At 31.4% G+C, this 26,680-nt stretch overlaps 1 protein-coding gene across 1 annotated transcript; it reads right to left on the bottom strand.

Moving 5' to 3' along the window:
- Nucleotides 1–5,695: 5,695 nt before the first annotated feature.
- On the bottom strand, nt 5,696–25,211 carry LOC127732132 (uncharacterized). The gene is made up of 9 exons (XM_052241208.1): nt 25,127–25,211; nt 22,006–22,096; nt 18,816–18,920; nt 18,024–18,162; nt 17,498–17,641; nt 16,617–16,756; nt 9,045–9,171; nt 7,869–7,961; nt 5,696–6,050 (listed from the first exon to the last, which is right to left on the bottom strand). The coding sequence occupies exons 2-9, from the start codon at nt 22,009–22,011 to the stop codon at nt 5,980–5,982; spliced, it is 825 nt and encodes a 274-aa protein (XP_052097168.1). The 5' UTR covers nt 22,012–22,096; nt 25,127–25,211; the 3' UTR covers nt 5,696–5,979.
- Between the last annotated feature and the right edge of the window lie 1,469 nt (nt 25,212–26,680).

Below are 26,680 nucleotides of genomic sequence, written 5' to 3'. Positions count from 1 at the left end.
ATGGACTCACCAAATTATATTCAATTGTTTCCTTTGTGTGTCTAATTTCATTAAGTTTGAATTGGCTAATTTACTGATTTCTGTTCACTAATGGAATTAACTTAAAAACTTACCTTTAATTTTTGTAATTTGTATATGCCTTCACTGGGAATCGAACCTTTCCTTGAAATTTGTTATGAATGACTGACATCAGCACATCGACGAAACCTCTCGGCTACCAATGGGTTACAACTTAGATGTCTATTTTATATATATAAATGAACATCGGACACACAGGGGTTGTACCTTTATATATAAACAATGGGCAGTCGTATAGTATAAGTTGGTAGCCGCGAGGTTAGCATGCTTAAAATCAACGAGTTAAAAGATAGGGATTTGTCGGTATAGGTTCGAATCCCTGTATTATCTCTGTTGTCCCAATTCTGTTTTTTTTTCTAATTTTGCATGTTATAGTGTATATTTTTGTAATAATAGCGAGTTTTACCATTTATTTTTTGGATTATTGTTGGCTATTTCACATGTTTGAAACAAAAATGATTACATTCTATTTGTCAATTTTTGTTGTATAAACATAGTATGATTTCATCTGTTTTACAACATAATTTTACAAATGTTTGTTCGCAAATTCCTATGCGAGAAATTCGTGATGTGCCTAGAGTGGTAGAAATTTCGGTAACATACTTATGATATATACTTTATATATGCTCTTTGGTCGGGTTGTTGTCTCTTTGACACATTCCCCATTTCCATTCTCAATTTTATTAGAAATAAGTTCGAATATGTCTTATTTTGTAAAAACAGATAATATTCAGATGCCTGATAATATAAAGATCTTTAAAGGTAGAAGTGTTATATTTGTATTTTGTTAACCAATTAATTGTGATCTGAGATTTATCAATGCATCATTGGACACGATAACATGATTATTTAAACTCACTTACAATACCTTCTAATTAAGAAAAGGCTTTAATTTTGAAAAGTAATTAACACAATAGTTTAAGTTATAGATACAATGGATAAGCGTAGATTCATGAAAAACAAACCATTCGCCCTCCGGGCTCATGGTTTCTTTTTCAAGAATCCACGCTTATCCATTGTATCTATATAACTGATTTGATCATTAAAGACGCTCAAATTCAAGCTTGAATATGAAAAATCTATCAAATCTGCCATAAAACGTCACTTTTCAGATGGTTTTTGTCCAAAATGGAAGTGGCCACATTCGTGTTCAGTCTCAACCTTTATATATGTTATGTATTATCATCAAATACAACATATATTTAAATATCAAGACTGAACACGAATGCGGCCATTTCCATTTTAGACAAAAGCCGTCTTAAAATTAGCACAAATGCTAAAATTGTGAAGATTTCAGTGATATTGCACGAATTTATGATGCTATTACCTGCTGCATGTGCATTGTATTGTCAAAACCAGCCCATATTTATGGAGCAGAAGTATTCTACTTTCCAATAAAGAGCTGAAAGATTAAATTTTAACATATAGGTAAAAATGCTATATTTTGGGGCCAAAAAGGGGTCTTACCGGGCATATTCCTTTACTTTTTTCCTAACTTACAATACACGTGTAAAAAGATATCAAATATTCGGCTCTAACTGAAACTATTTGGATATTTCACGTGTTTAGGTCTTGTATATCCTTGACATTTAAATGCTTGGGATTGAACGTTACCGATGAATGAAAATTCAGACAGGCGTCTCGAATACATGAAATTTTATAGTATTATCTTAATTTACATTTATGATCTGAACTTTGAGCCAGTTTTGTTTTCCCTTCAAGTGAAGCAAAATTACTAGTGAAAGTTAAAAAAAACCTCTCATTGTATTATAATATATTAATATAATATGAAAGTGAAACTACATTCCATTAACGACATGCCGGTACTTGAAATTAAATCAATACCTTGATATGACGTCAAACAGACAAATAATTTTTCGCAATTTTCGTATTTTTAAACATTTATAAAATGAATATTTTTTTTTCTAATTTTGAGTATTCCTGAATTTTAGATTGTTACTTAATTAGATAATTTTACTGAACCAACTTTCCTGTTACTTTAAAGTATGAGTCAATTTTATTTAAGATTTTTTACACCTGAAATTTTACTTCCAGTAGACTTAAAAATGTCTATTATAATTGCCCAACACTGTCTTTTTGAAAAATATCAAGAATAAACCCTAAATGATTTGCATTTACAATGTACAGTAAAATAAAAAATTTACCCGTTTCAAAGTAATGTTAGCAAAATTGTACCCATCCGCCATTTTGTTATTGATCATGTAGATAAAAGAAAGTCAATCACTTAAATGTACTACCCAACCTTTTCATAACATTAAATTCCTCTCTTTAAAATATACATCAATGTTTGTGAAATATTAACCTGATGATTAGACAGTAAACGTTTCATTTCAAATACCCAAACAGCCTTAAGTCTGATTAAGTAATTATATTCACATACACTAAAACCGTTATCCCTCTAATCATTTGTTTCGGTTATTTTCCTCGTATTTTCAGTAACATGCTTTAAGGATATTCTAAAATTCCACGGCTAGAATCACACGCGGGTCTGCAGAATTCTAACAAGTAAAAATGATATACATGTACTTATTCTGTTTTGTATTATACTCCAAAATAGTTCGAATTTTCAACGTGGAACGGCACAAGTTAACTATTTGCGGGCAGAAAAAAATTCTGACCACGAGCCACCATGAAATTGTTCATTGTTAATTACACATATGACAAATTGTACACAAAAACGCAAATGATTAAACCGAACTAAAAATGTTATTGTCGGAAAGCTATAGATATAATTTAATTTGACACTTTTGTCAATATTAGCTTTAGGCATGGTCATCCCTATTTTTATAATTTTTGTTTGGTGTTAAATGTTTTATTTGTAACCTATAGTCACTTATTTAATTAGGTCGTGCTGTTATCCAAACGAATATTATATTTATTTAACAGCAGTTTATGTTTATTCTGCCTCACTACTTATTCTTCAGCATAGTGCGTCTGCTTTTGTTGTCTTTTTTTAGCAAAATATAAAATCTATTTTAATATTTTTTTCTTTCTCTGAAAATAAAATAAACTTTCAACAAAATAACAATAAGAAAAAAATTTGGAAATCTTATTTTTCAATTTCTCTCCTGTATCAAAAAGTGTTAACACAAATACCGAACTCAAAGGAGATTTTTTCAACTAACAGATTAAATGGAAACATAAAGATGTCATATTTCTGATTTAGTACAGCCATGTTCCCAACAAAGGTGGTAGGTTAAACATGATTTTAAAGAAAGCTCATTTGCGTATTATAATAGACGTGTTAGAAAAGTCGACACTACTGCTGGCGCTCGTGTTGGGTGGAAGATGAATACAATATGATGCGGGGATCATCTAAAAAAGTACAAATACTAAATATTGTTGTTACCTGTATTGGCGTGTTTGTGTGTTTGATACTTCTGAGATTAATCCTAAACAAATACATTTATTAAAGTACGCAGGAGAAGATAAAATCTATTTTTTCAAAACCAGAAAAGGTTTAATAGATACAATTTAACATCAATTAATAATAATCTTGTGAATAATTTATCGTGTTTTAACGTTTTGTAAACAAATGGTAAAAGAACTACGAAAGCCATAACACACCAAAACAAAATCAGCCCGTGATCTCGATATGATAATCCACGATCTTGGATTGGTAATCCGTGATCTCCGATTGCTTATCTGTTATCTCGGATTGATAATCCATGATCTCCGATAATATTTCGGTGATCTCGATTTGACAATCTGTGATCACGGATTGCTAATCTGTGATCTCGGATTGGTAATTCTTAGCTGAATAACTATGACAATTGAATCACTTTTTTTTTACTAGATAATAACGCTCGCTTTTACTGAAAACCTACTAAAAGTCATTAACAACTAATAAATAATTCAAGGTCCATTTAAACATTCAGACTTAAAAAAAACCGAGAAAAAAAAAAACCAAACATAGCTTCAGTTGACATTGTTTCTCGTAGCTACAATCGCATACCCTATAACGGGTTTTCATTAATGTAAATAAATCGACCATTCGTGTCCCCATTGCCATCATATAAAATAAAATGTCTGCATTTCCGGTACAATGGTTTTTATCCTTTCGCTAACAAAAATGGAGGGGATCTTGTAACGGTACCGTCTGTCGGTCCTTCCGACGACTTTCTGTCCGTAACAACCTTGTTAACACTCTATATTCAACATCGTTCCAGGATTTTGACCACACTTGGTACATACTTAGTCCTTATAAATAACATTACTATAAATTTTCGAGGTCAAAGATCACGGTCACTGTTAGACTTGTAATTTATTTGATATCCTTGCTAGCACTCTAGACTCGATTTTGTTGATTCTGACACAAAAAAAAACATGCCCACTCCGTTTTTCACAAAAGGAAAAGATTCGCCTTATTTTTTTTTTTCATATTTGGATTCTTTAATCAAATAATTACAATTACATGTATGGTTATAATTATCTTCAATATCCCACTTAATTTATTTCAAAATTCACATTTAATGATTAATTTTGTGTCTTTTTAAATGATTGATTGATTTTGTCTTGCATACTATAAATAAAATATTTCAGTGGTCAAACAGGTAACAAAAATCGATAGAGTATTTATACTTTTGGAGATGACCCCCACATCATATTGTATTCATCTTCCGTCCAACACGAGCGTCAACAGCAGTATCGACTTTTCTAACACGTCTAATAGTTGAAAGTTAAATATTATATTTGTTTCTCGTTTATTGTTTTGTATATAATCAGGCCGTTATGTTAACAAAATTGGTGGGCTATCCGAACAGACATAATTGATTAACATGACAATAACCGGGATCTAGCAGGCAACGACTCGCAAAAAGAGACTACAATACATAAAATACATAAGAGAAGAACATGGTAACAGACCTATACAGAAGATGTTTAGGGTCCAAATGATTCATGTTGATAATACAGAAATAAAATCCTGTTTCCTTGTTTGGCTGCAGAGATCGGACAATGCCCCGTTCTTATGTGAGATCTTATCAATGCACTAGAAACCAAAGATGAATACAATTGAAATCGTCTACTGTCCAAACAAGTACAAGAGTTGGATCGTAAAGTTAGCGAAATAAACAAACTCAAAAAAACATATGTGATAATGAGCAAATAGTACTTTACAGGGCGCATGACAATGAAAGGTCCAATACGCAAATTTGCAAATCTTTCAATTGAAAATAAGAATGGTATACACCATGGATGCTTCTCGGTCTAGACATTACCCAACAAACAATACTTTGAAATACAGAAAACTAAGTCCATTTATAAGTAGCATACGGACAACAAGATTTTTTTTAAAATTTACTTCTGGATACTATCTTATGATCATAAACAAGCTTCTGTCCAAGTTTGGTAGAAATCCAGGATAGTTTAAGAAAGTTATTAAAATTTCAAAAACTTTAACCACAGAGTGAATATTTGTGGACGACGCCGCCGCCGCCGCCGACGACGACGGAATGTAGGATTGCTATGTCTCGTTTTTTCGACAAAAGTCGAAGGCTCGACAAAAATGATAATGTTGTATAATCGTTCAAGTACCTGTTAATTGTATTTAGTACAAAATTTCGGTGAAAATTAGTACTGTAAGAAATTCAACAAATTATGAAAATTCGAAAATTACTTTAATTTATTAATATGTAATATAGTTAAACTTTTTAAATATGAAATAATAAACAATTATACATCCGTCCAACGATGAACAAGTGACGTAGGTGCTTGTAATTATTGTTTACATTGTTTCTCGTAGCTACAATCGCATACCCTATAACGGGTTTTCATTAATGTAAATAAATCGACCATTCGTGTCCCCATTGCCATCATATAAAATAAAATGTCTGCATTTCCGGTACAATGGTTTTTATCCTTTCGCTAACAAAACGGTCTTTACAAATTAACACAATCCATACCACAGATAAAGCTCAAACACCTTCTGACATTGGAGTTTTCATCTTCTCCTGAAAATAGAAAACAGTAGATAATCTCCAACTTGTGTCATATCTTGTAAATAATACACATTTCGAAAAGTCGTTTTACACAGACACCTATACTGAATTAAATTAGAGGGGGTATATCAAAGTGTCGAACTATTCTGAATTTGATATTGATTAGGTTTCGATTTTGAATTGTCACGCTCATCAACTAATACCTTTGAGATTTTGTATCCAGGGAATAGAATATCTAAGCTGTATTTTGAAGAAAAAAAAATATTTCGTTATTTTTGGTACTCAATGCTCTTGCTTTTTTTGGCCTTATAAAGATTTGATTTGCGAACTCCAACAATTTATACAGAAATAAAAAATAACAAGAAAACACCCTGATCTATTTATTGCACCTGCTTTACTTTATTTTATTTTCTTTTTTGTGAAAACTAAACCTTGATTACTGATCTATAAATACAAGGTCAAGTGAAATTTGCATGATGGACACGTAAACCTTGAAATTAACGATTAAAGCAAATAATGTCGCCCTGTTACTCATTGAAAATGAAAAAAAAACACGTGATAAAGAAAAGCTATAAACGTTTTTCAAGCAGTCGTGGAACCATGAATCCAGTGGATCTTAACCAAACTAACACTTCGTAACATAAGACAAATTTAAACTCTATACATATCTTGGTCGTCCGTTACCTTCTGAAATATTAAGTTCTAAATATATATTTTAATAGTTTAGACTATTCAGGTTGTCTGGGATATCTTGAACACCGTCTGACAATTTGATCTGTCAGCGAGTTTTATATGTAATGTAATCTGCTTTACTAAATTATGTGTATATGTTGTCGTTATTTACTCCAATCAGTGAAAAAAAAGAGTGTATAAAAAGGTAGGCCGTTTTATAAGAAATAGTATGGTGATATAAAAGAAGACAAAACAAATTTTTTACAATAGATTGATAGAACATAAATGTACAACTAATGCATAGTTAAAAGCAGTTAAATCATTTATTTTGTTAACAAATTTGCTAAATAAATATCATGTATAGGTTTAACGCACTAGTATGTATCTCTTTATTATTTTTATAATGCACCCTATTGTACAGATGATGGTAATAAAATCTTAACTAGAAGCATGATAAAATGACAGATCAAATAAGTATCTAGGAACGTTCATTGTAATGGAAAAATACAGATATGAACATTGAACTATTTTGTTTATAATATATACTACTTTCCTGCATGTTCTTTTTTGACCGGGCCCGAATGCTTGGTATTATATCTTACAAAGTCTAACCAAATTATTTGTATAGCATTCCGCTCATTATTTTTGCAAAGAATTTCGCTCAAGCCGGTGCTAGAGGCCGTGTCAACCTTGCCGTCAGGTGAGAGTTCATTGCTCCCTGTTGAAGGCCTCACTGTGACTTTGAGATGAAGAACACCTGGAGATGAAGTTGGCGCTGTTTCTTTGCTATTTATGCGTGTTTTTATTTTGATGTGCTATACTGATTTTGTGTCATGAATAGATACCCCATATCCTTTGTTTGTCTATTACAATGTATGAATACAATAAAAAAAAAATAGACATACGAGTAACACTAGATTAAGTGGAGCAAGAATCCAGTTTACCTTTGTGTACTTCTAGTTTCTGGTTGGTGTTCATGTACCCACTCTTTAGTTCTCTGCGAAGATTTGTAACTGTCCTAGCATCGTATTTTATTGCCTTGGTGTTTTCATATGACGTTCTGATTTAATCGCCCTTTTGTATCGTCCCCCCATTTCAATTAGTTTTCTTTAAAATTTACTTTCTGCAAATGTTTTTTTTTCTTTTAAAAATGCATACCTGTTCTTGTCTGATTATTTCTATGGTGTACATAATCCGCTTTACATTTAGATATCAACTGAAGTATGTCCTTATTTGCAGCATGACTTTTCACTAAAAAAAACATTGTGTTTAGAATTAGCACTTGAAAAAGTAATAGTTGTTTGAAAAGTATACTTTTTGTAAAACTGTAAGTCTCGACTATTGCACAAAGTTTCCTTTTAATCCGTTTGTTTAATCACGCTTTAAAGAATATAATCACTTGTAAACAAAATATGAAATTAAAAGATTATTTTTTGTTATATTAAGGATTTGTTCCGTCTTTAAGTCACATTTCTTGCAGAAAATTAAAGTCTTTTCAGTCTACGTTTGGATTTTTCATTAGCTGGTATTTAGCTCACAAAACAACAACATAATAAATTGTCAGAAAAACTAATGAACAGCACTTGATTGGTTGCAAGTCAAATGTCTGAACAAAACTAAATTTACAAAAAAAGAATGTATCTATAAACAATCTACCAATTAATGTTTAGGTTCAGACTTATCAGATGGTATTAAGATCAACGTTATGACCGTTAGTAGGAACAAATGTATGGTAGCGAAAACAATTGGATATATAATTAAGTTTTAATCGTTTCTGTATTATTACAATTTTATTTGATAAGAAGCAGTATTGTACCATATGTAATGAGCGATATTGGTATATGAAAACAAGAAGGCTATGCTGATATGTCTCAAATGCCCAATGATAATCAGGAAAGTATTGTACATATAACAGACTCGATTGCATCATGAAAGCACAGACACACATGTTTAAATTGGAGATGCGTTATTGCTTAAAAGATAATGGAAAACATTCAGTTAATTTTGAGACTTAACTTAGGTCTATGACGAATCAAATCAATAACCGACCGCGAGAGAACCCCTGGGTAGTCAAGGTGTTAAACAACTCCAAGTAGTCATACATGTGAAGGATTTAAATGTAGCCATCTTGGTTTAAACAACAATTTTCTTTGTTTTCCGGTCGTTTCGTTGGTTGAGATATAGGCGACGATTTAGTTGCATCATTTTTGATGGACCTCGCTTTTTACGAATTCACCTTAGAATTCGGTATTTTTGTTATTATATTTTTTCAATAAATTAACAGCTTGGCTTCTGGTATTTTCTTCGCTTGCAAGACAAAAACATAAAAATTACCAAATTCCTCTGCCAAATAAGTAACTGTTCTCATAAGTTCCATAACTTTCTGCTTAGACAAAAACTCTACTCTCTTTTTTTCATATTCTTTAAGTCCGAAATCAATTTCGGGGTGTTCTTTTAACAGCTACAAAAGAACAATACAATTAATACGTGTTTCAATTCTATCAACATCACTACAAATAACATAAAAGTCTTTACGTTGCTAGAATTGATTTTTGCCATTCAACAATTAATTTCATTAAGAAAAAAGTAACTATTGAATAAAAATTAGAATTGCACATATACATAATGGATTTCAGAAAAAAAACCCGTTATTTCGAATCCATTTTTGCGTCCTATAACAGGTGTTTTTATCATTAAAGACACATATTTATTCTACTTAATTATTGAAACTCTGTACATTTGGATGTCAATATTATACTAACAACTGTTGGTTTAATGGCTGCGAGGTCAATGTTTCCAAAATACAATAAAGCACTAATAAATTATATATCGTAAACCTGCAAGTATTTTCGCGCGCTCTTTTTTTTGCCTACTGATTCAAATTCGCGTTGGATGAAATTTGCGATTTCCGGGTTGTAGTTTCTTATAAACGGCCATAATCCTATGACTCGAGTTCAGATGAAATATTCGTGGCAATTTTTTTCTCTGTTATGAAGTTTTACAGTTAAAAGGGCGAGAATAAACTGTTAAGTACCTGTCTTTGTAAAAATCACACAGAGGGTGATTCATGACATGTCACAGAAGTAATATTTTTGGCCCTATATCATAAGAACTGTGGTAGATAAGTAAAATTCTGTCTTTATTTTCCCTGTATATTGCCCTTTGCCATGGTAACCATCAAAACAACATTTTGCCTGAATATGTGAAAAAAGACCCTTTTGAAAATTTAAAATAAGGGAATTTAAAGTCCCATGGAAATTAAGTTAATCAATAAAAACAATTAGGGTTTTTACATTGTTTATAAACAAAACCCCAAACTATTCAAAAAACGTTAAAATTTTGAATTTACCAAATAGTTTGTTTCCTTAGCAACCATTTAAAAATGTGTTAAAATTCGAAAATGAAAAATTTCAAAAACTCCTAAATTTTAAATCTGTTTGACCAACAATACCATGACATTTCATTGACAAATTTTGAAAGACAACATTCTATATATTCATAAAATAAAAAGAAAGTTGTGTGTTTTTTTTCTTAAAAAAAATGATTTTAGTCAAAAATTGTTAATTTTCACCAAAATTCAGATTGCCAAACAGATGAATAATCAAACATTTTGAACTTAAAAAGCTAAATCATTCCATTTATATGTGCATTTCTGACACAAATTTAGTAATCATAAACGAGAATATACTATTGATAGAGATATGTATGTAGAGAATGAAACTTTTCTCTCTGGGCATGGTGCCCCCCCCCCCCCCCCCCCCCCATTTCTTTGAAAAAAAATCATTTTTTTTCAAAATTATAAAATATTTCAAAAATTAAAAGAAAGATGGTATTAAATTCTGAACATTTTGAGCATTGAAGCATGAAATTTCTTCAAATGGTTAGGGCAATGATAGTACCTCCTTACCCATTTTTATATATTAGATTTTTTTCAGAAATGGGGAATGTGTCAAAGAGACAACAATCCAACCAAACAACAGAAAACAGCCGAAAGGCTGATGACTGAATGAAGGATTGCTGCGTCCCTAAATACATGAAATACACTTGTTTTGTGCAAATTGAAATTTTTAGATGCTATTTCATGGTCTTGAAAATTAGCCTCTGTCCAAGTTTTATTTCAGTCTATGTCAAAAAAACTTAGTCTCAGACTGTCTTTAAATTTTCACTCTAAACAAGAGGCTCTCAAGAGCCTGAATCGATCACCTGTAATTTTTTGGTTAAATCTCTCATCAATGATTATATATGCTTTTCAACATATATCAATGAGTGGCTTAAAATTCCATTTTAATGTTCTTTGTATCTGTCATATTGTCTTCAAAAGCAAAAAAAAATGCATTTTACCCCTATGTTCCATTTTAGCCATAGTGGCTATGTTTCTTGAATTACAAGGAAATAAAATTCAAAATTTATACTAAATACTCCCAAGTTTGGCTGAAATTGATTCAGCAGTTTCAGGAGAAGATTTTTTAAAGTAAGCAAACTACATGAACAAATTGTGAAAAAATTCTTTAAAGGGCAATAACTCCTTAAGGGGTCATTTGACAATTTTGGTCATTAACCTTATTTGAAGACCTTACTTTGCTGAACTTTTTTGCTGTTTACAGTTTATCTTTGTCATTAATAATATTCAAGATAATAACAAAAAACTGCAAAATTTCAATGGGTTGTTAGATTGATCTAAAAATGTTCGGGCTGATAGAACTTGACCTAATGAACATGTTTACCTACATCAGATTTGCTCTAAATGCTTTAGTGTTTGAGATATAAGCCAAAAACTGCATTTTACCCCTATGTTCTAATTTGTTCCATGGCGGCCATGTTTTTTTGACAAAATAGAAAATAAAACACAAACTTTATTCTAGATATCCGAAGAATCATTCAGCTTAAGTTTGGCTGGAATTGGTTCAGTGGATTCAGTGGAGATGTTTGAATTAGTTAACACCGGCAGGACGACGATGAACGCCAAGTGATGGAACGGTCAACCAAAAATCTACGTCCGTTCTATCAGAAATATACTGAAAATGAAAAATAAACAACTTGTACCCTCGAGAGCGCTAACGAGGCCACTTTCCATAAATTTAATATTTTTAAGGGTAATTACTCTTAAAAAAAGTCGATTGGCCACCAATATATAACTTGTTTGAGATGTTGCTTATATTAACCTAAAGTATTAGTTTCGTAAAAATCTGACAATATTTGTACATGTGAGAGCGCTACAAGGACCGGACAGACAGACAGACAGACACACGAACAGTCAGATGGACACAAGGACGGACGGCAATCAAAATTTTAAGCAGACCATGCATGTTTAAGTTTAGAATTTTAAGTTCTAATATTGATTATTATTTTTTTGGCAAAAAAGACTATTTTTAAAATAACAAAAATAAAAAAATAAAAAATTGGTCTTTTGTCTTAAATCAGTGGTTTTGATAAGAAAATAACACTCTGTAAAAATTAGACCAATGGGACAGTTATTAAGTTTGGTACAGTGTTCCAATTTCATTATATATGGAAATTTTAATACATTGCCTTGTATCGTTTCTTTTGTTGACTAGTATTCTATTGCGCAGAGTCAGATTATGTACCCATAATGGCTGTTACTATTTACCGCCCATGTAATTCGACATGTATCGAAACCTTTATGCAAACACTTATTTGTCACTATGTCGATTTAACTGTGTCAAAATTGAAATTGAAGAAGAACCGTTCTTTTTATTCTAATATATAATGAATCTAACTTATGCAAAAGAGCTTGAAATAAATGCGGAATGTGTCCATTGGACACAGATGATGCTCCCGCTTGCATATCATAAAAGTTATAAATGGACATAACTGAAGAACGGTAAAAGTGACACTAACCAAATGTGTACTTTATGTAAGTTTTGTGGTCAAAAGTATTGTGTAAAAGTTTCATAACATTTGGTTGAGGCAAACTAAAGAAAGAAAAAAGAAACGAAAAATTCAGCAATTTTTTCCCTTTGTAAAGAGGCATGGCTCTAGAACAGTAAAAGTGACACCACCAAAATTCAAACTTGATCTGTATTTGGTGGTTTTAAGCATTGTGTATAATTTAAATAACATTTGGTAAAGACAAACTAAAGTTAGAGAACGGAAACGAAAATAACAGCAATACTTCTATTTGTAAAAGGGCATAACTCTAGAACGGTTAAAGTGACACCACCAAAATTCAAACTTGGTCTGTGTTTTGTGGTAATAAGCAATGTGATTAAGTTTCATAACATTTGGTTGAGGCAAACTAAAGTTAGAGAACAGAAACCAACTTTGGGACGTACAATGGTAAACCTTAATGCCCCCTCCGCCACGGCATGGACACACAAATGTGTAAATATAACAATTGATAAAATTGAGCAAAATTCCATGAATGATCTTTGCACATGGTGGTCCTAAGGTTTTGAGAATCAAAATAGTATATACTAGTTAGGACCAGCAAATTTTCCTCAAGGCCCACAAGGAGAATATGTTTTGAGAACTATAAAGATGCGATAACTCTGCCTTATACAAATAATAATTCAGTTAGGTTATTTAAAAAAAAAAAATGATAGACAAGCTGTCCTTTTCCATTATATACCAAACAAACATTGACAAAGTCTTGCACAGTTTAAGATAGATCGTTTGTATATATTACCTCAGATAGAACACGTAGAATGTGTATGCCCCCACCGTAGCGAAGGGGGCATTAAGTTGTACCCTTGTTCGTAAGTACGTCCGTTCTAGAGTTATACACCTTTACAAATGGAAAAATTGCTGACGTTTTTGTTTCCGTTCTCTAACTTAAGTTAGCCACAACCAAATGTTTTGAAACTTATACACAATGCTTATTACCATAAAATACAGATCTAGTCTGAATTTTATTGGTGTCACTTGTACTGTTAATGAGTTATGCCCCTTTAAAAATGGAAAAATTGCTGAATTTTTTGTTTCCGTTCTCTCTCTTTCGTCTGTCAGACATAGTTCATCTTACCCTGACCTCATTTTCTTAGAACATTGATAATGTTAAGTTAATATGATACTTGTATTAAAATCTTTATATAACAGAGTTTCAAAAGTAATTCATTGATAAATAAAACCAACCAGACATTTCAGGGTGTTCATTCTTGTTTAGCAGATCTTAGTCTAGGGCAATCTTTTATTTAAATTGGTCATTAAGATTTGTTTTACAGACAATCATGTTATGCTCATTGTTGAAGGCTGTACGATGACCTGTGGTTGTTCATTTCTATGTCATTTGGTCTCTTGTGGAGAGTTTTCTCATTGGCAATTACAACACATCCATCCTCTTATTTATATACATAGGCTTAAATGTTTTTGGAGTTCAATATTATTCTTTTTCACTAACAGCATCAATCCCAGGCACGACAACGGGTTATGCGTATTACCATTTTTTTCAAACTTCTGATAAATCTTACATATCACTATAGAAGTAATGTTATGCTTAAATTCTTAAAATGCTTAGTTCACAAGTAAACACAATAAGATTCCACATTTAATCAACTAATTTTATAATTTTGAAAAAAAAAGATTTTTTTTCCAAAAAAAAGGGGGGGGGGGGGGTGTGCATTATACCCAGAGTAATGAGTTTTCGTTTTGTACAAGTATATCTTCATTAATCATATATTCTAGTTTAAAATTAACAAATATGTGTCAGAATTGCACATACAAATGGAATATTTTAGCTTTTTTAAGTTCAAATGTTTGATTATTCATCTGTTTGGTAATCTGAATTTTGGTGAAAATTGACCATTTTTTACTAAAATTATTTCTTTAAAGAAAAAAAAACACACGACTTTCTTTTTATTTTATGAATATATAGAATGTTGCCTTACAAAATTTGTCACTGACATGTAATTGTATTGTTGGTCTTGGGAGATAAACAGATTTAAAATTTAGGAGTTTTTGACATTTTTCATTTTCGAATTTTAACACATTTTTAAATGGTTGCTATGGAAACAAACTATGAAGTAATTTCAAAATTTTAACGTTTTAGTATAGTTTGGGGTTTTGTTTGTCAATACTGTAAATATACTTATTGTTTGTATTGATTAACTTTATGTCAATGGTTCTTTAAAATCCCTTATATTTCAATTTTCAAAGGCTACTTTTGTACGTATTTTGGCAAAATTTTGTAAGGATGGTTTCCATGGCAACCAAGGCTCAAAAAAAAAAAAAAATATATGAAACTTATTTTAATACCATATCTTCTTCATAAACAAAATATAAAGACATTTGAAGAGGGGTCATGAATCGCCCATCAACAGGAACTTGCATGATTCTTACAAAGACAGGTACTTAACAGTAATGCATTTTCGAAAAGAGAAGACCGAAACAAACAGACGATCCTTCCATATTCACGGATCAAAAATTAAAATCGTACCTTAATCATAATTTTAAGGGGAGATTTAATGAATGAGGTGCCCACATTCTCTTATTGAAGTTCATTTTACAAAACAAAACTAGATTATTACCAATACGCATAGTGTGACCGATACAATGTGTTAGTGTCTCAATTCACTAACAGTTTTTACATTCTTATCCCTATGTACAAGTAAAATCTTCTGGTGTGTAATTTTACCAATTGTCTCCTATTTTCGATTTTGACATATTGACGTAGTATGTATTGGGATATTCTCTTTTATTCAATTTGAGTTATACTAAGACTATTCGGTGTTTACAGCGCCTATAAACACATTTTGATTTTTATTATCACATGTTGAATTACGTATTAAGACCTATAGCGCAGTTTCTTGAAAAAAACGTCATTTGTAATTTTATATTGTATAGATATAGGAAGATGTGGTATGAGTGCCAATGAGACAACTCTCCATCCAAGTTACAATTTATAAAAGTAAACCATTATAGGTCAAGGAACGGCCTTCAACACGGAGCATTGGCTCACACCGAACAGCAAGCTATAAAAGGGCCCTAAAAAATTACTAGTGTAAAACCATTCAAACGGAAAAACCAACGGTCTAATCTATATAAAAACGAGAAACGAGAAACACGTATGAATTACATAAACAGACGACAACTACTGTAATCAGATTCCTGACTTAGGATAGGTGCAAACATTTGCAGCGGGATTAAACGTTTTAATGGTACCAAACCTTCTCCCTTTTCTGAAACAATAGTATAACATCACAACATAGAAAAACACACTATAAATTATCAATTGGAAGGCTGAACTCAATAAAAAAACTTAAATTAACACACAATGAACGAATAAATTTGACCTGTGACACCTGAATGCAAATACACAGTTAATAAAATATTACAAGGGATAAATAATTAAAGTCAAAAGTAAATAAACAGATTTAAACAAAGTTAAAGTATGATATCACTGTGAAATGCCAAACAATTTTTAGAAAATCATCACTTTTACTGTAAATTTGTTAGATCGAGCAAGTTGCCGAATACTTTCTGTTTGATTATATTTTAATTTGGCAAACATCTTTTTGTAAGAGAACATTAGGTAAAATGAAGTCAAAATTTAATTATCTGCAAATTAATCACTGACAACGACAAATGAATATGTGGCCTTTGTGGCAATGGAAGACGATCGACTTTGAAATTTACCGGTACCTGTACATTTTTTTAACGATACTTTTTTTAGTAGGCAAAAATTAAAACAGCATATAAAAATATCAGTTCATAAGCGTCAAACTGTATCAAATAAACCAACATGGTTTTAGTGAAAGGCAATTTTACATTGTCTACTTAGTTTTCCTCTCTCTCATTTGGAGGTATAATATTTAGAAATACCTCCGAGCAAATTCCTATTTTGTTTCTTCTCAAGTTTTTATACATGTAGTTAGTTATCAAAAAGTCAAAATAATAAATAAATATTCACCCTAGTTTGTTGACCGTCTTTTATATGATATTAAGGCTTACCATCGATAGTATATCATATATACCAATAACATCTCTACTGATATATTCATATGTACTTTCATCTATTTCGGTCGCATTACCGAAGTCGGTGATCCTTATATCAACACATTGGTTACTTTCTGCTATTAAGATATTCCCTGCTACAATTAAAATTGACTAACATCAAAATTGTGAATATCTGCAATTTTATTATGTATTGAATATTTAAGCTGCATATGATTACTTCACTTACATTAATAAAGACTCATAATTTTTAAACTTTCATATCATTGAAAGCATGAATAATACTTTTTAAATCTGTTGTGTCCAAATGTGTTTTAAATAAAACAGAATATATTGTGAGCTTTTCTGGATATATTGTCATCAGATAGTATCAACATGATTAACAAAAACTTATTTCCAAAAATTAATTTTAAAGTGCTCCTTATTTTCTGTAGCTAGCATTAAAAGATGAAAGCTATTTTTCTTACAAAAAAATTATCCCTGAACACAGAAGCACTTACAAGGCACACGATAAAAGTGTCATATGTTTTTATAAGCATTTTATCTTAATTGTGTTTTTAATGAAATTACAATGCTATTTTCTAACCACATTTTCATTTTCATTTTCATTTTGACATTTATTATAACGAACGTTTTTTTCTGAACTTTAACAGTTGTAATCAAAAATCAAAAATGGAAAAAAATGAGAATTATAGAAGAGAGATAATTTTGATCTCCAGATTTTTAATTGATTGCCTTAAAAACTGTCATTATATGCATTTGAGTATGGCAGTCCTAGGAATGATGACACTAGAACACAAAGGGAACATTTCATCGATGTTTACATGTGCATGTGCACCAACAATAAACACATTTCGTCCTATATGAAATATACCCACCATGTAAATCTTTATGACTCCAACGTTTATCCCATATCACGTTGATATATTTGACAAGCTGGTGCAAAATATAATGCACAAACTTAATACTTATTTGGGGATTTATATCCGGTATGAATTTTATAACATCTTCAAGGGTTACCCCTGAAAAAGAGAACGTTTCAAATTAATTGACAAAATTTTTTCCAAACATTTAAAAAGAAAACACAGATGAGTTCAGAGTCGAAATATTGAAATGAGATTGGGATATTTATTATTCTTGCAAACTGTAACTTATTTTAATGTCAAATTTGGTCAAGTTACAATGAATGTTCACTTTAAAAAGTGTATTTTCGCTAATACAAAAGAGATAAATTCGTGTATGCTTGTTTTATTTGCACATATTCACTATCTTTTCATAGATTATTCAAGCCAACAAACAATCTTATGCAAACTCTCAAGAGAAAATTTATGACATACTATTGACAGATTTTTAAAATTTTTTTTGATATATCTTTTTTGTTCTTAAAATATGCATCTTACTTACCAGGGGATACCATTTCCATGTAGATACCATACCTATCATCTGTCTCTATGATTAAGTACACAGCAGGTGATATTCCTGTGTTCTGTATATGAACCAATCCTATTACTTCTTTCATTGAATTATGCTGATGTTTTACAATCTGAATAAAGTAACATTAAAAAAAAAGTTGAAAACTCTGCAATAGAAAAGATCCAAATTTGTAATATCACAGAAGCTTTTTTTCAAATAAATTTCATGTACTCATCATAGATACCAGGATTAAAATTGTGTACGCCATACTTGAGGTTCGTCTACACAAGTTTGAATTAGAAAAGCAAAAAATTTAGGAAAGAACGAAGTTGAGAACTTGTAGTACCAAAAATTAGAAGTGTCAAGGTGTAAAAGTTCTGAAAGTATTTTCAGTAAAAAAGTAAATTATGATGTTTTTGTGAGAAAAAGTCGCGTTACTCTTTAACAGCAATGTCCAGACAGATTAAACTTGTATTCATAGAACCTGACAAAGTGTAAAAATGCAATATCAAATAAGAACAAACTTGCATTATCATTTGACAAACCATATGCAAACAGGAATCCTGTCAATTCAAGCCAAATGAGAAAAAACTAAATTCCATTATGGCGTCATTTCACGTCTTATACGCATTTCATACTGATTGGATTGATAACAATAAAAAAAACTTTCTGTAAGTACGCTCGATTGGACTGGTACCATTAAACATGTAATTTTCGAAGAGCGAAGTAATGTTATTGATTTAAATAATCATTCATAAAGCAATTGATGAAATTTTCAGTTACCGATTTAACAATAATTTTCCCCTCAGCGGAGTACTGGAGAACGGGAAGCATTCCATGTGTGCCTTGACGGAAATGTTTTGATCTAGTTACCTGCAATAAGGGAACCTGAAACGATGATAAGTAAACATTATGAAAAAGTTACTACATTTTTATTAAATATTTGTTATATCACAGACAAAAGATTTGTTCACATGTTAAGATAGCTAGTACATGCATTTTATAAACACAGTTCACCCTCGATAACAAAGTCCGATATGTGCTTTTAACTGTATTCCAAACCTAAAAATATCCGTAAAGCTGTAAAAAAAAAAGCAAACGATAAACAAAATGTCCAAAGCCAAAAAAGCTCCTAGTAGAGATAACTGACATTAAAGTAAAAATAAACATGACGTGTATATCATTCTCGACCATATAATTATAATAGCAATATCCTACGTTAAAAATGATAAACCAAAAGCTCGGGACAACCTTGCACTGGAATAGTGAAGTCAATAATTTGGCTATTATTTAACTTAACGGACCTAACCAATACTGAATACTAAAAAACCCCGTAACGATCAACTAACCCAGGCTATAACTAACCGATTACCAAAGCATTTCCTTAACCTACAACCTAATCTGTACACAAAACCTAAAGATAATGGTCCCTTAAAGTAAATGAAGGTCATTACTGTTACAATTTAAGGGCATAACTGCGGTACATTCTTGCAATGACTGAAAACCTATTTTTACCGTTTTCATTTCAAAGCAGAAAGTACTGTTGCATAGTTATATTCATAATTTATAAGTGTTGATTCATAACTTTTGTGATTATTAGATATTTCAGTGGTATTATATACAAACACCAATTGCTGTAAAAAAGTAAACTAATTTTTTGATCAGCATTTCAAGGACGTTGTAAAACAAAGAGACAATATCTATTCTATGCTGTACATAAACTACCAGTCTGAAACCTTTTCTCCATCTTATTACATTCCGATCAGTACTCCTTAATAGTATTTGCGTCAAAGGGAAAAATATATGTGGACCTATATTATCTAGTAGATCATGTAGATCGTGAAAATATAATTATATAATTTCATAGTTCAAAACAAACTTGATTTAAAATCCGTAGTCTGCTAAAATCTATTTCAGAAAATATCAATAGAAGTTTTTCTCTTGCAATCAGCCAACTATTGTACAAATATAATTTCTTGCTGTATTTGTACTTAAAGTCTCCTGTTAGCCCGGTTCCGAGAACATTTAACATTACGAAAAGAAAAAAAGAACGACGAAGATAAGACTAAGCAGTTCACATAAACACTACATAGTAAACTAAAGACTAAGCAGCACAAACCCAAACAAAATCCTACGATGTTGTAAGTTCCAGATGGGTATATTTATATATATCTGACATAAAACTAATGCAAATTGTCTAACACTTTGGATGTTAATAAAATCAAGCGAAACACATATTTGCTTGCAGCTATTCTACTCACCCGAAGGATCCTTTAAACACCTCATATGCATGTAACTAGATATAAATATATACTCGTAGCATCTGAGATTTACACTATATCGTTAACCCAAGTCTATGTTACTAGTGAGGACTCTTAAACTTCCTAAATGCATCTCAATATACACATACAAAGTCATACGATTGTACGTTACGTAGTATCTGAATACTAATATAAAATCAAACCAATGCCGCTAAAGCAATTGGTGTAGACCACTGTTGTCTCGCAATCGTTATTTTTTTTGTTATTCATTTTCTCTAAATGAATCGGCATACAATGATATATAAATCTTTGCCACTTTTAAATATTTAGGAAATGACTACTGCGTTGCAATTTAAACCATTGTCGGAGGTAGGCGATATATTTGTGCTCGAGTAAACATTTGCTACCAATTGCAAGCCAAATGTCTTATAAGTCGCACACCAACTGCCAATATCGTGTAAACCAATCGTGTGACCTGTACATGTTTACATCTATAATTGTAGCATGTCAATTAAACATCATCTCCTTATTTCTTTGACTAATACTAGAAGTTACTGAATGGTCAAGTGTAGACCTACAGTGATAAGCATGTATTTATGACTGCTTCATACATCCTTGCATCTAGTGATATGAATATAGGCCACTCAGTTTCTGAGAAATTAACATAAGAGGAAAACTAAATTAAGTAACCTAAATGTCAAATTTAGAACAAAGTGATCTTATGTCTGGAAAACGTGACTATACTCATAGTTTCATCATTATACTGATCTGATAATATCTTTGAACCTACACGATAATTATCAATCACACAACATTTGTCATATTAAATTGCAGGTTCTTTACCATTTGTTAGGGAGTTAAATATAGCATTATTCGCAATTAATACAGAACTAAAGAAGAAATGAATAATCCGACAAAATTTTCGTGAATAAAAAATCAACAAACCTAAACCCTCCACTTTTACAAATTGGCAAGGTTACTTACTAACACTAAAACCTTTTTTATCAGATTGGTTTAAACCCCGTTTTGACTTTTTATATACAAATAAAAGAAAAAGAAATATTAACTGTTAAAATGTTAAAAATAAATAAAATTTCAAATATAAGATGAGTTGTGATCCAACACAAAACATGCAAAAGGAAAAAAAAACCTTTACCATTTATTATACCTATATGGCTGACAACATGATGCGAGAATACAGTCGGGACTTCCTAACAGAATATTAAATGATTAAAGATACTAACTAAGTTCACAACATCGCAATCTAACAAAACAATTTATTACAGTAAGCATTTGTTAACTAATGTATATTTTCCTAGATCTATAACTACGTTAATTTATAGAATTAAAAGTCATGTATACATATAATGTGACATTCATATTGTACCGGTAACTGGTAACTAATTTATATGGCTACAGTGATTTCAGTTTGCAATAAAGCACCGGTCTCATGTGTATTTTCAATAGCCCCCCCCCCCCCTTCTCACCCGGTATTTTGTGTTTCTTACGTGAACTATTTGGTTTAAGACAAAGCTGTAATATATCTGAGGAATCCAATTTGTTTTGCCTGGGACATATAATATGTGTCAAACTGGTTACATCTGCAAATATGTCAAATTTCTAAATTGGGAGACGTCATTGAAAAGATCATGTCTACCCGTTTAATTTTGCTTTAAATCTTATCTTTTTTATTTCAGTATATACTAACTTACGTTCATATCAATCTCGTCATCTACTGGAAAAGCAGTTTTCGAAAATCTAAACCCATTTTCATCATCAGCTGGTTGGAAGTCAGAGTCATACCTTTTTGTACACAAATATACATAATTTAACCATTGACACACTACAGATTATCAGAAACAGATCCTTTGTTATTGATGAACTCGGTAAAGTAAATCTTTATTACAATATTTAGCAGGATCGCCTTCCATTTTCATTCAGATATTTACCTCAACTTGACCAATTAAGATGAAATATGTTTAATACAAATAATAAAAATAATAATACCAATCATATTAGAAATAATAATACCAATGATATTAAAAATAAGTGAAAATAAAGAATTTGAAGAATGTTACTTTCTTCTTTTTTAGCTCACTAAGCCCAGAGGGCCAAGAGAACTTTTCTCATCACTTGGCGTCCGTCGTCGTTGTCGTCGTCCGTCGTCGTCAACTTTTACATAAATTTTCTCCTCTGAAACGACTGGGTCAAATTTAACCAACCTTGGCCACAATCATAATTGGGATATTCAGTTGAATAAAAATGTGTCCGACGACCCCGCCTACCAACCAACATGGCCGCCATAGCTAAAAATAGAACATAGGGGTACAATGCAGTTTTTGGCTTTTATCTCTGAAACTAAAGCATTTAGAGCAAATACGACATGGACGTTCAAATATTCATCAGGTTTAGATCTATCTGTCCTGAAATTTTCAGACGAAACAGACAAGTCGTTATTTGGTTGAATAAATAATTTTATAGAAATTTTGCAGTTTTTGGGTATTATCTTGAATATAATTATAGATAAACTGTTAACACCAATAATGTTCAGCAAAGTAAGATCTACAAATAAGTCAACATGAACAAAATTGTCAATGGCCCCTTAAGGTGTAATTGCCCTTAAAAGTCAATTTTTTTACATTTTTTTTAAAAAAATCGTCTCCTCTGAAACTACTTTGCCGATTTCAGTCATACTTGGCAACAATCATCATTGGGGTTTCTAGTTTAACATGTTTAAACAAATATGCCTGATGACCTCGCCAGCCAACCAAGATGGCCTACATAGCTTAAACGTAAGGGTAAAATGCAAGTTTTGTCTGTTATTTTGAAAACCATTATAAAGAGAGATAATTTGACAAGAGCAAAAAGGATCAGCTCTACCAATTGTCCATACATGTCAAAACTGTCAGAAGACTTCTTATATGATTTATTGCCCTTAAATGACAAATTTAACATTTGTTCATTTTTGCCCTCTATCTTGAAAACTATAATAGATACAGAAAAACTTGAAGATAATCAGCAAGACAAGTTCTACAAATAGGTCAGCGTGGTCGAAATCGTCAATCGACTCCTTATTAGAGTAATGACCCTTTGATGATGATTTTGACCAATTTTTTGCTTTTTTTTGCCTTTTATTTTAAAACTATAATAGACAGATAGACACTTAGCTAGCCAAAACTGATCAGCAAAAATATACAATGAGGACAATATGGATGAAATGGTCAGACGACTCCTTATTGGAGCTATTGCCCTTTAATGACGATTTTCGCCTTTTTTTTGCGTTTTGTTATATATGATAGAAGATAAAGATACACTTTAAATCACAAAAAGGAGCAGCAAGTCAAGATCTACTAAGAATTCAAATTTTGCAGATATAGTTAAGTAGACTGTGACTCTTTATAGGAGTGATTGCCCTTAAATGAGGATTTTATTTATCTGAAGAAGGTAGAGAGAAACTAAACAGACCAAATGATCAGCAATAATAGATCATCAAAACAGATTTTTGTCATGAATTCTTTTCTTGTCTACAATGTCGGAGGGTGTCCTTTGTTGAATATGCACATAGACCAAGGTGAGCGTCACAGGCTCTTAAGAGCCTCTAGTTCTGTATTCTGAAAAAAAACTCAGTAATTTCAAATTGTCGAGTTCTTAGCATATAGGTAAACTTTATAACATTTCGATTGACAAAAAAATAATATTTATGGTAAAGATAAATAGAAAATTGACATGGTCAACTTATGCACAAAGAATCACCAATTAATTGTTGGTCTCTGACATACCAAACCAGAGGGTATTAACATGATAAAGAGCATGTGCCGACTATTTTAATCTATATGTATCAACAATGTATATCCTCCAACATTGTAGACTAGAATATAATTCTTGACTAAAATCTCTCTTTTGCTGACTTGTATTGCTGCTTATTTGTTCTGTTTACCGTTTCTTTATATCTCTATATGTTTTGTCCCCCACCACCCTCACCCCCACCCCCCAAGAAAGGGAAAACCTCCTCATGTAAAGGTATTAACTCCTCCAAGGACATCTACTTCATTTTGAAGTAAGATTTTATCGAAATTTGAGAAACTGACGTCGATTTGAGACTGTATGTTGATATGCGTCTTATACATATAATTTCCCATTGTCATGATATTTGTATTTGCAAAGTATACTTGACGTATTATTCATATTAAATGAAAAGTTCAAATGATAAAAACCTTTAAGATTTAATGAAGTCATTGCACCGTGAAAATAAGGTCAAATGTATCGCCTGCTTTACCGATCATGATTGATTTGTTTGCTTAATCTTTGATATAAAGATTTTACTACAATTATCAGCTAAACCTAACAGATCCCTGACCTATGTTCAAGTTGATATTAATCCTTCTACATGTCCATACTGTAAATATAGTTGATTTATTGCTTATAATATATGTACCCGAGATATGAACTTGACAATTGCCGACGCCACTGCCGGATCAGCATCGCTATCTCACAATCTGCTACTTTCGTAAAAGGCAAGACAATCAATGGATATCATTTGTCATCATATGTATGATTTCAGCTATCCAATTGTGAACTTTCTATAACCATTTACTAACATTCCAGCATATGTATTTCCCAGTTGATACACTAAGCAGAAATTGCGTTTCCTATCATGATTTCATTGACAGAGGGTTGTTACTTACAAGGAAGCTACTGAATCAAGGGTTTGAACTGGTAAGATTATAGTCATCTCACTGAAAGTTGTACGGACTCCAACCCGAGTTGGTTGACCCCACTGCAAAATCTGTGCCACAAATGACACATGTATTTGCTGTTTTAACTTATCTTTACCTTTGTATGTTAAGAAAATAGCCTTTGATATGTACTCCAGCAATACAATACTTTAGTAATTCCGGTCTCACCACAGGAATCTGAAGAAGCTAAAAATACAATTTATTAGCATATTTATATATGAGGAAAAACACGTATGAAAATGTGCTCAGTGCCTCTGTGCAATATCAGTACTTTTATATTTTCTGAACACATTTCAGCTTTGAACTGAATTCATAGGTTAGCCAGATAACAATACATTTTAGTGAGTTTACTTATTTTGATTCATCATATATCATGGATTAAGATTACTTACGTAATACATCAACATATATTTTGGAGATGAAGAAAATATGGCATCTCTGGAAAAAAAAATATGTTTCATACGTTTGATGTGTTTGAACTTTTGATTTGCCATTGGAAATGGGACTTTCCGATTTGAACATGTTGAATTTTCCTTGGAAATCTGATTTTTGCTATTATACATTTTTTTCGGTATTATGTAGCAAATGTTTCTATTGTATATAATGGCTCATATAAAAATAAGAAGATGCGGTATTATTGCCGATACGACAGCTATCCACCGTAGACAATGAGTAAAGCCTATATCATAGAGTAAGCAATACATGTAAATGGCCCCGATATGACAAAATATGAAACAGTTCAAAAAACAAAACAAACGGCCTGATTTATGCCAAAATAAGAAAAATGAAAAAATACTGTAATGGACAATTACACACGGGTAGTATAGTAGTTATATCGAGGAGCGTGTATTTCAGTTTTTGTCATGATTTGGTACTGTGAGTAATATTTTGGTTAGGTCAGTTTCAAGAACGATTGCCTCATTTTTTTTTATATAATCTATTAGATGATTGAATTTATAGTGTCAACAAACAATCTAAATTGAACTTCTTGTTTTTAAGAAATTATCGCAGGACAAGCAAAATATCGAAATTGACATGGTTTAGTGAAGCGATTTACATTGTTCAGTAAAGTGTCTAGAAATTTGTCATGATTTATATCGAAGTTGTCATGGTTAAGATTCAAATGTATGAATAATCGTTTCATCTGGATATTGTTATTTTGTTTGAAGGCCATTAAAAAAAAACCCAAGAAAAACAAAAAAACACATGCATCATCGACATACAGAGAAATTTGCTCGTGTGTTTCCTAGATTAAAATAACTATTATTAGTATGATTTATATAGCCATAGCCGTTGTACCCCTGAAATTTAGTTGTTGTCATTGGTTGCTGTGTGTGATATCTGTTTACTAATATACATGCGCCTGACTTGGGACAAACGCATACAGACTGTGACAGGGTTACACATTTGAGATCTTAACTTTCTCTATTACCTTGGAAAATGGCGTAACGGAACACCATTAGACCAAACTGTAATCAGATGGGTGCTGAGTCAAAACAAATATCCTGGCAAAAAGAAGAAATACCCACATATTGTTCTCGCAGTTACAAGCTCAAAGCCAGGTTCAAATAATTAAAAAAAAATATTTTGCCAGACTAAAATATCAATTAGTAAACATCCAACTGAATTATTATAAAGACGATAGGAACGT

Source organism: Mytilus californianus, unplaced genomic scaffold (assembly GCF_021869535.1).
Source record: "Mytilus californianus isolate M0D057914Y unplaced genomic scaffold, xbMytCali1.0.p SCAF_22, whole genome shotgun sequence".
NCBI lineage: Eukaryota > Metazoa > Mollusca > Bivalvia > Mytilida > Mytilidae > Mytilus > Mytilus californianus.
Note: the sequence above shows the minus strand (reverse complement) of the source record. Positions and strands in the feature narration are given on the sequence as shown.

Coding starts and splice junctions, on each gene's coding strand:
- LOC127732132 (XM_052241208.1), bottom strand. Junction 17,642..18,023: donor CATGGAAATGGTATCCCCTG/GTAAGTAAGATG, acceptor TCTCTTTTTCAG/GGGTAACCCTTGAAGATGTT. Junction 6,051..7,868: donor AAATAATCAGACAAGAACAG/GTATGCATTTTT, acceptor TTCTATTTTCAG/GAGAAGATGAAAACTCCAAT.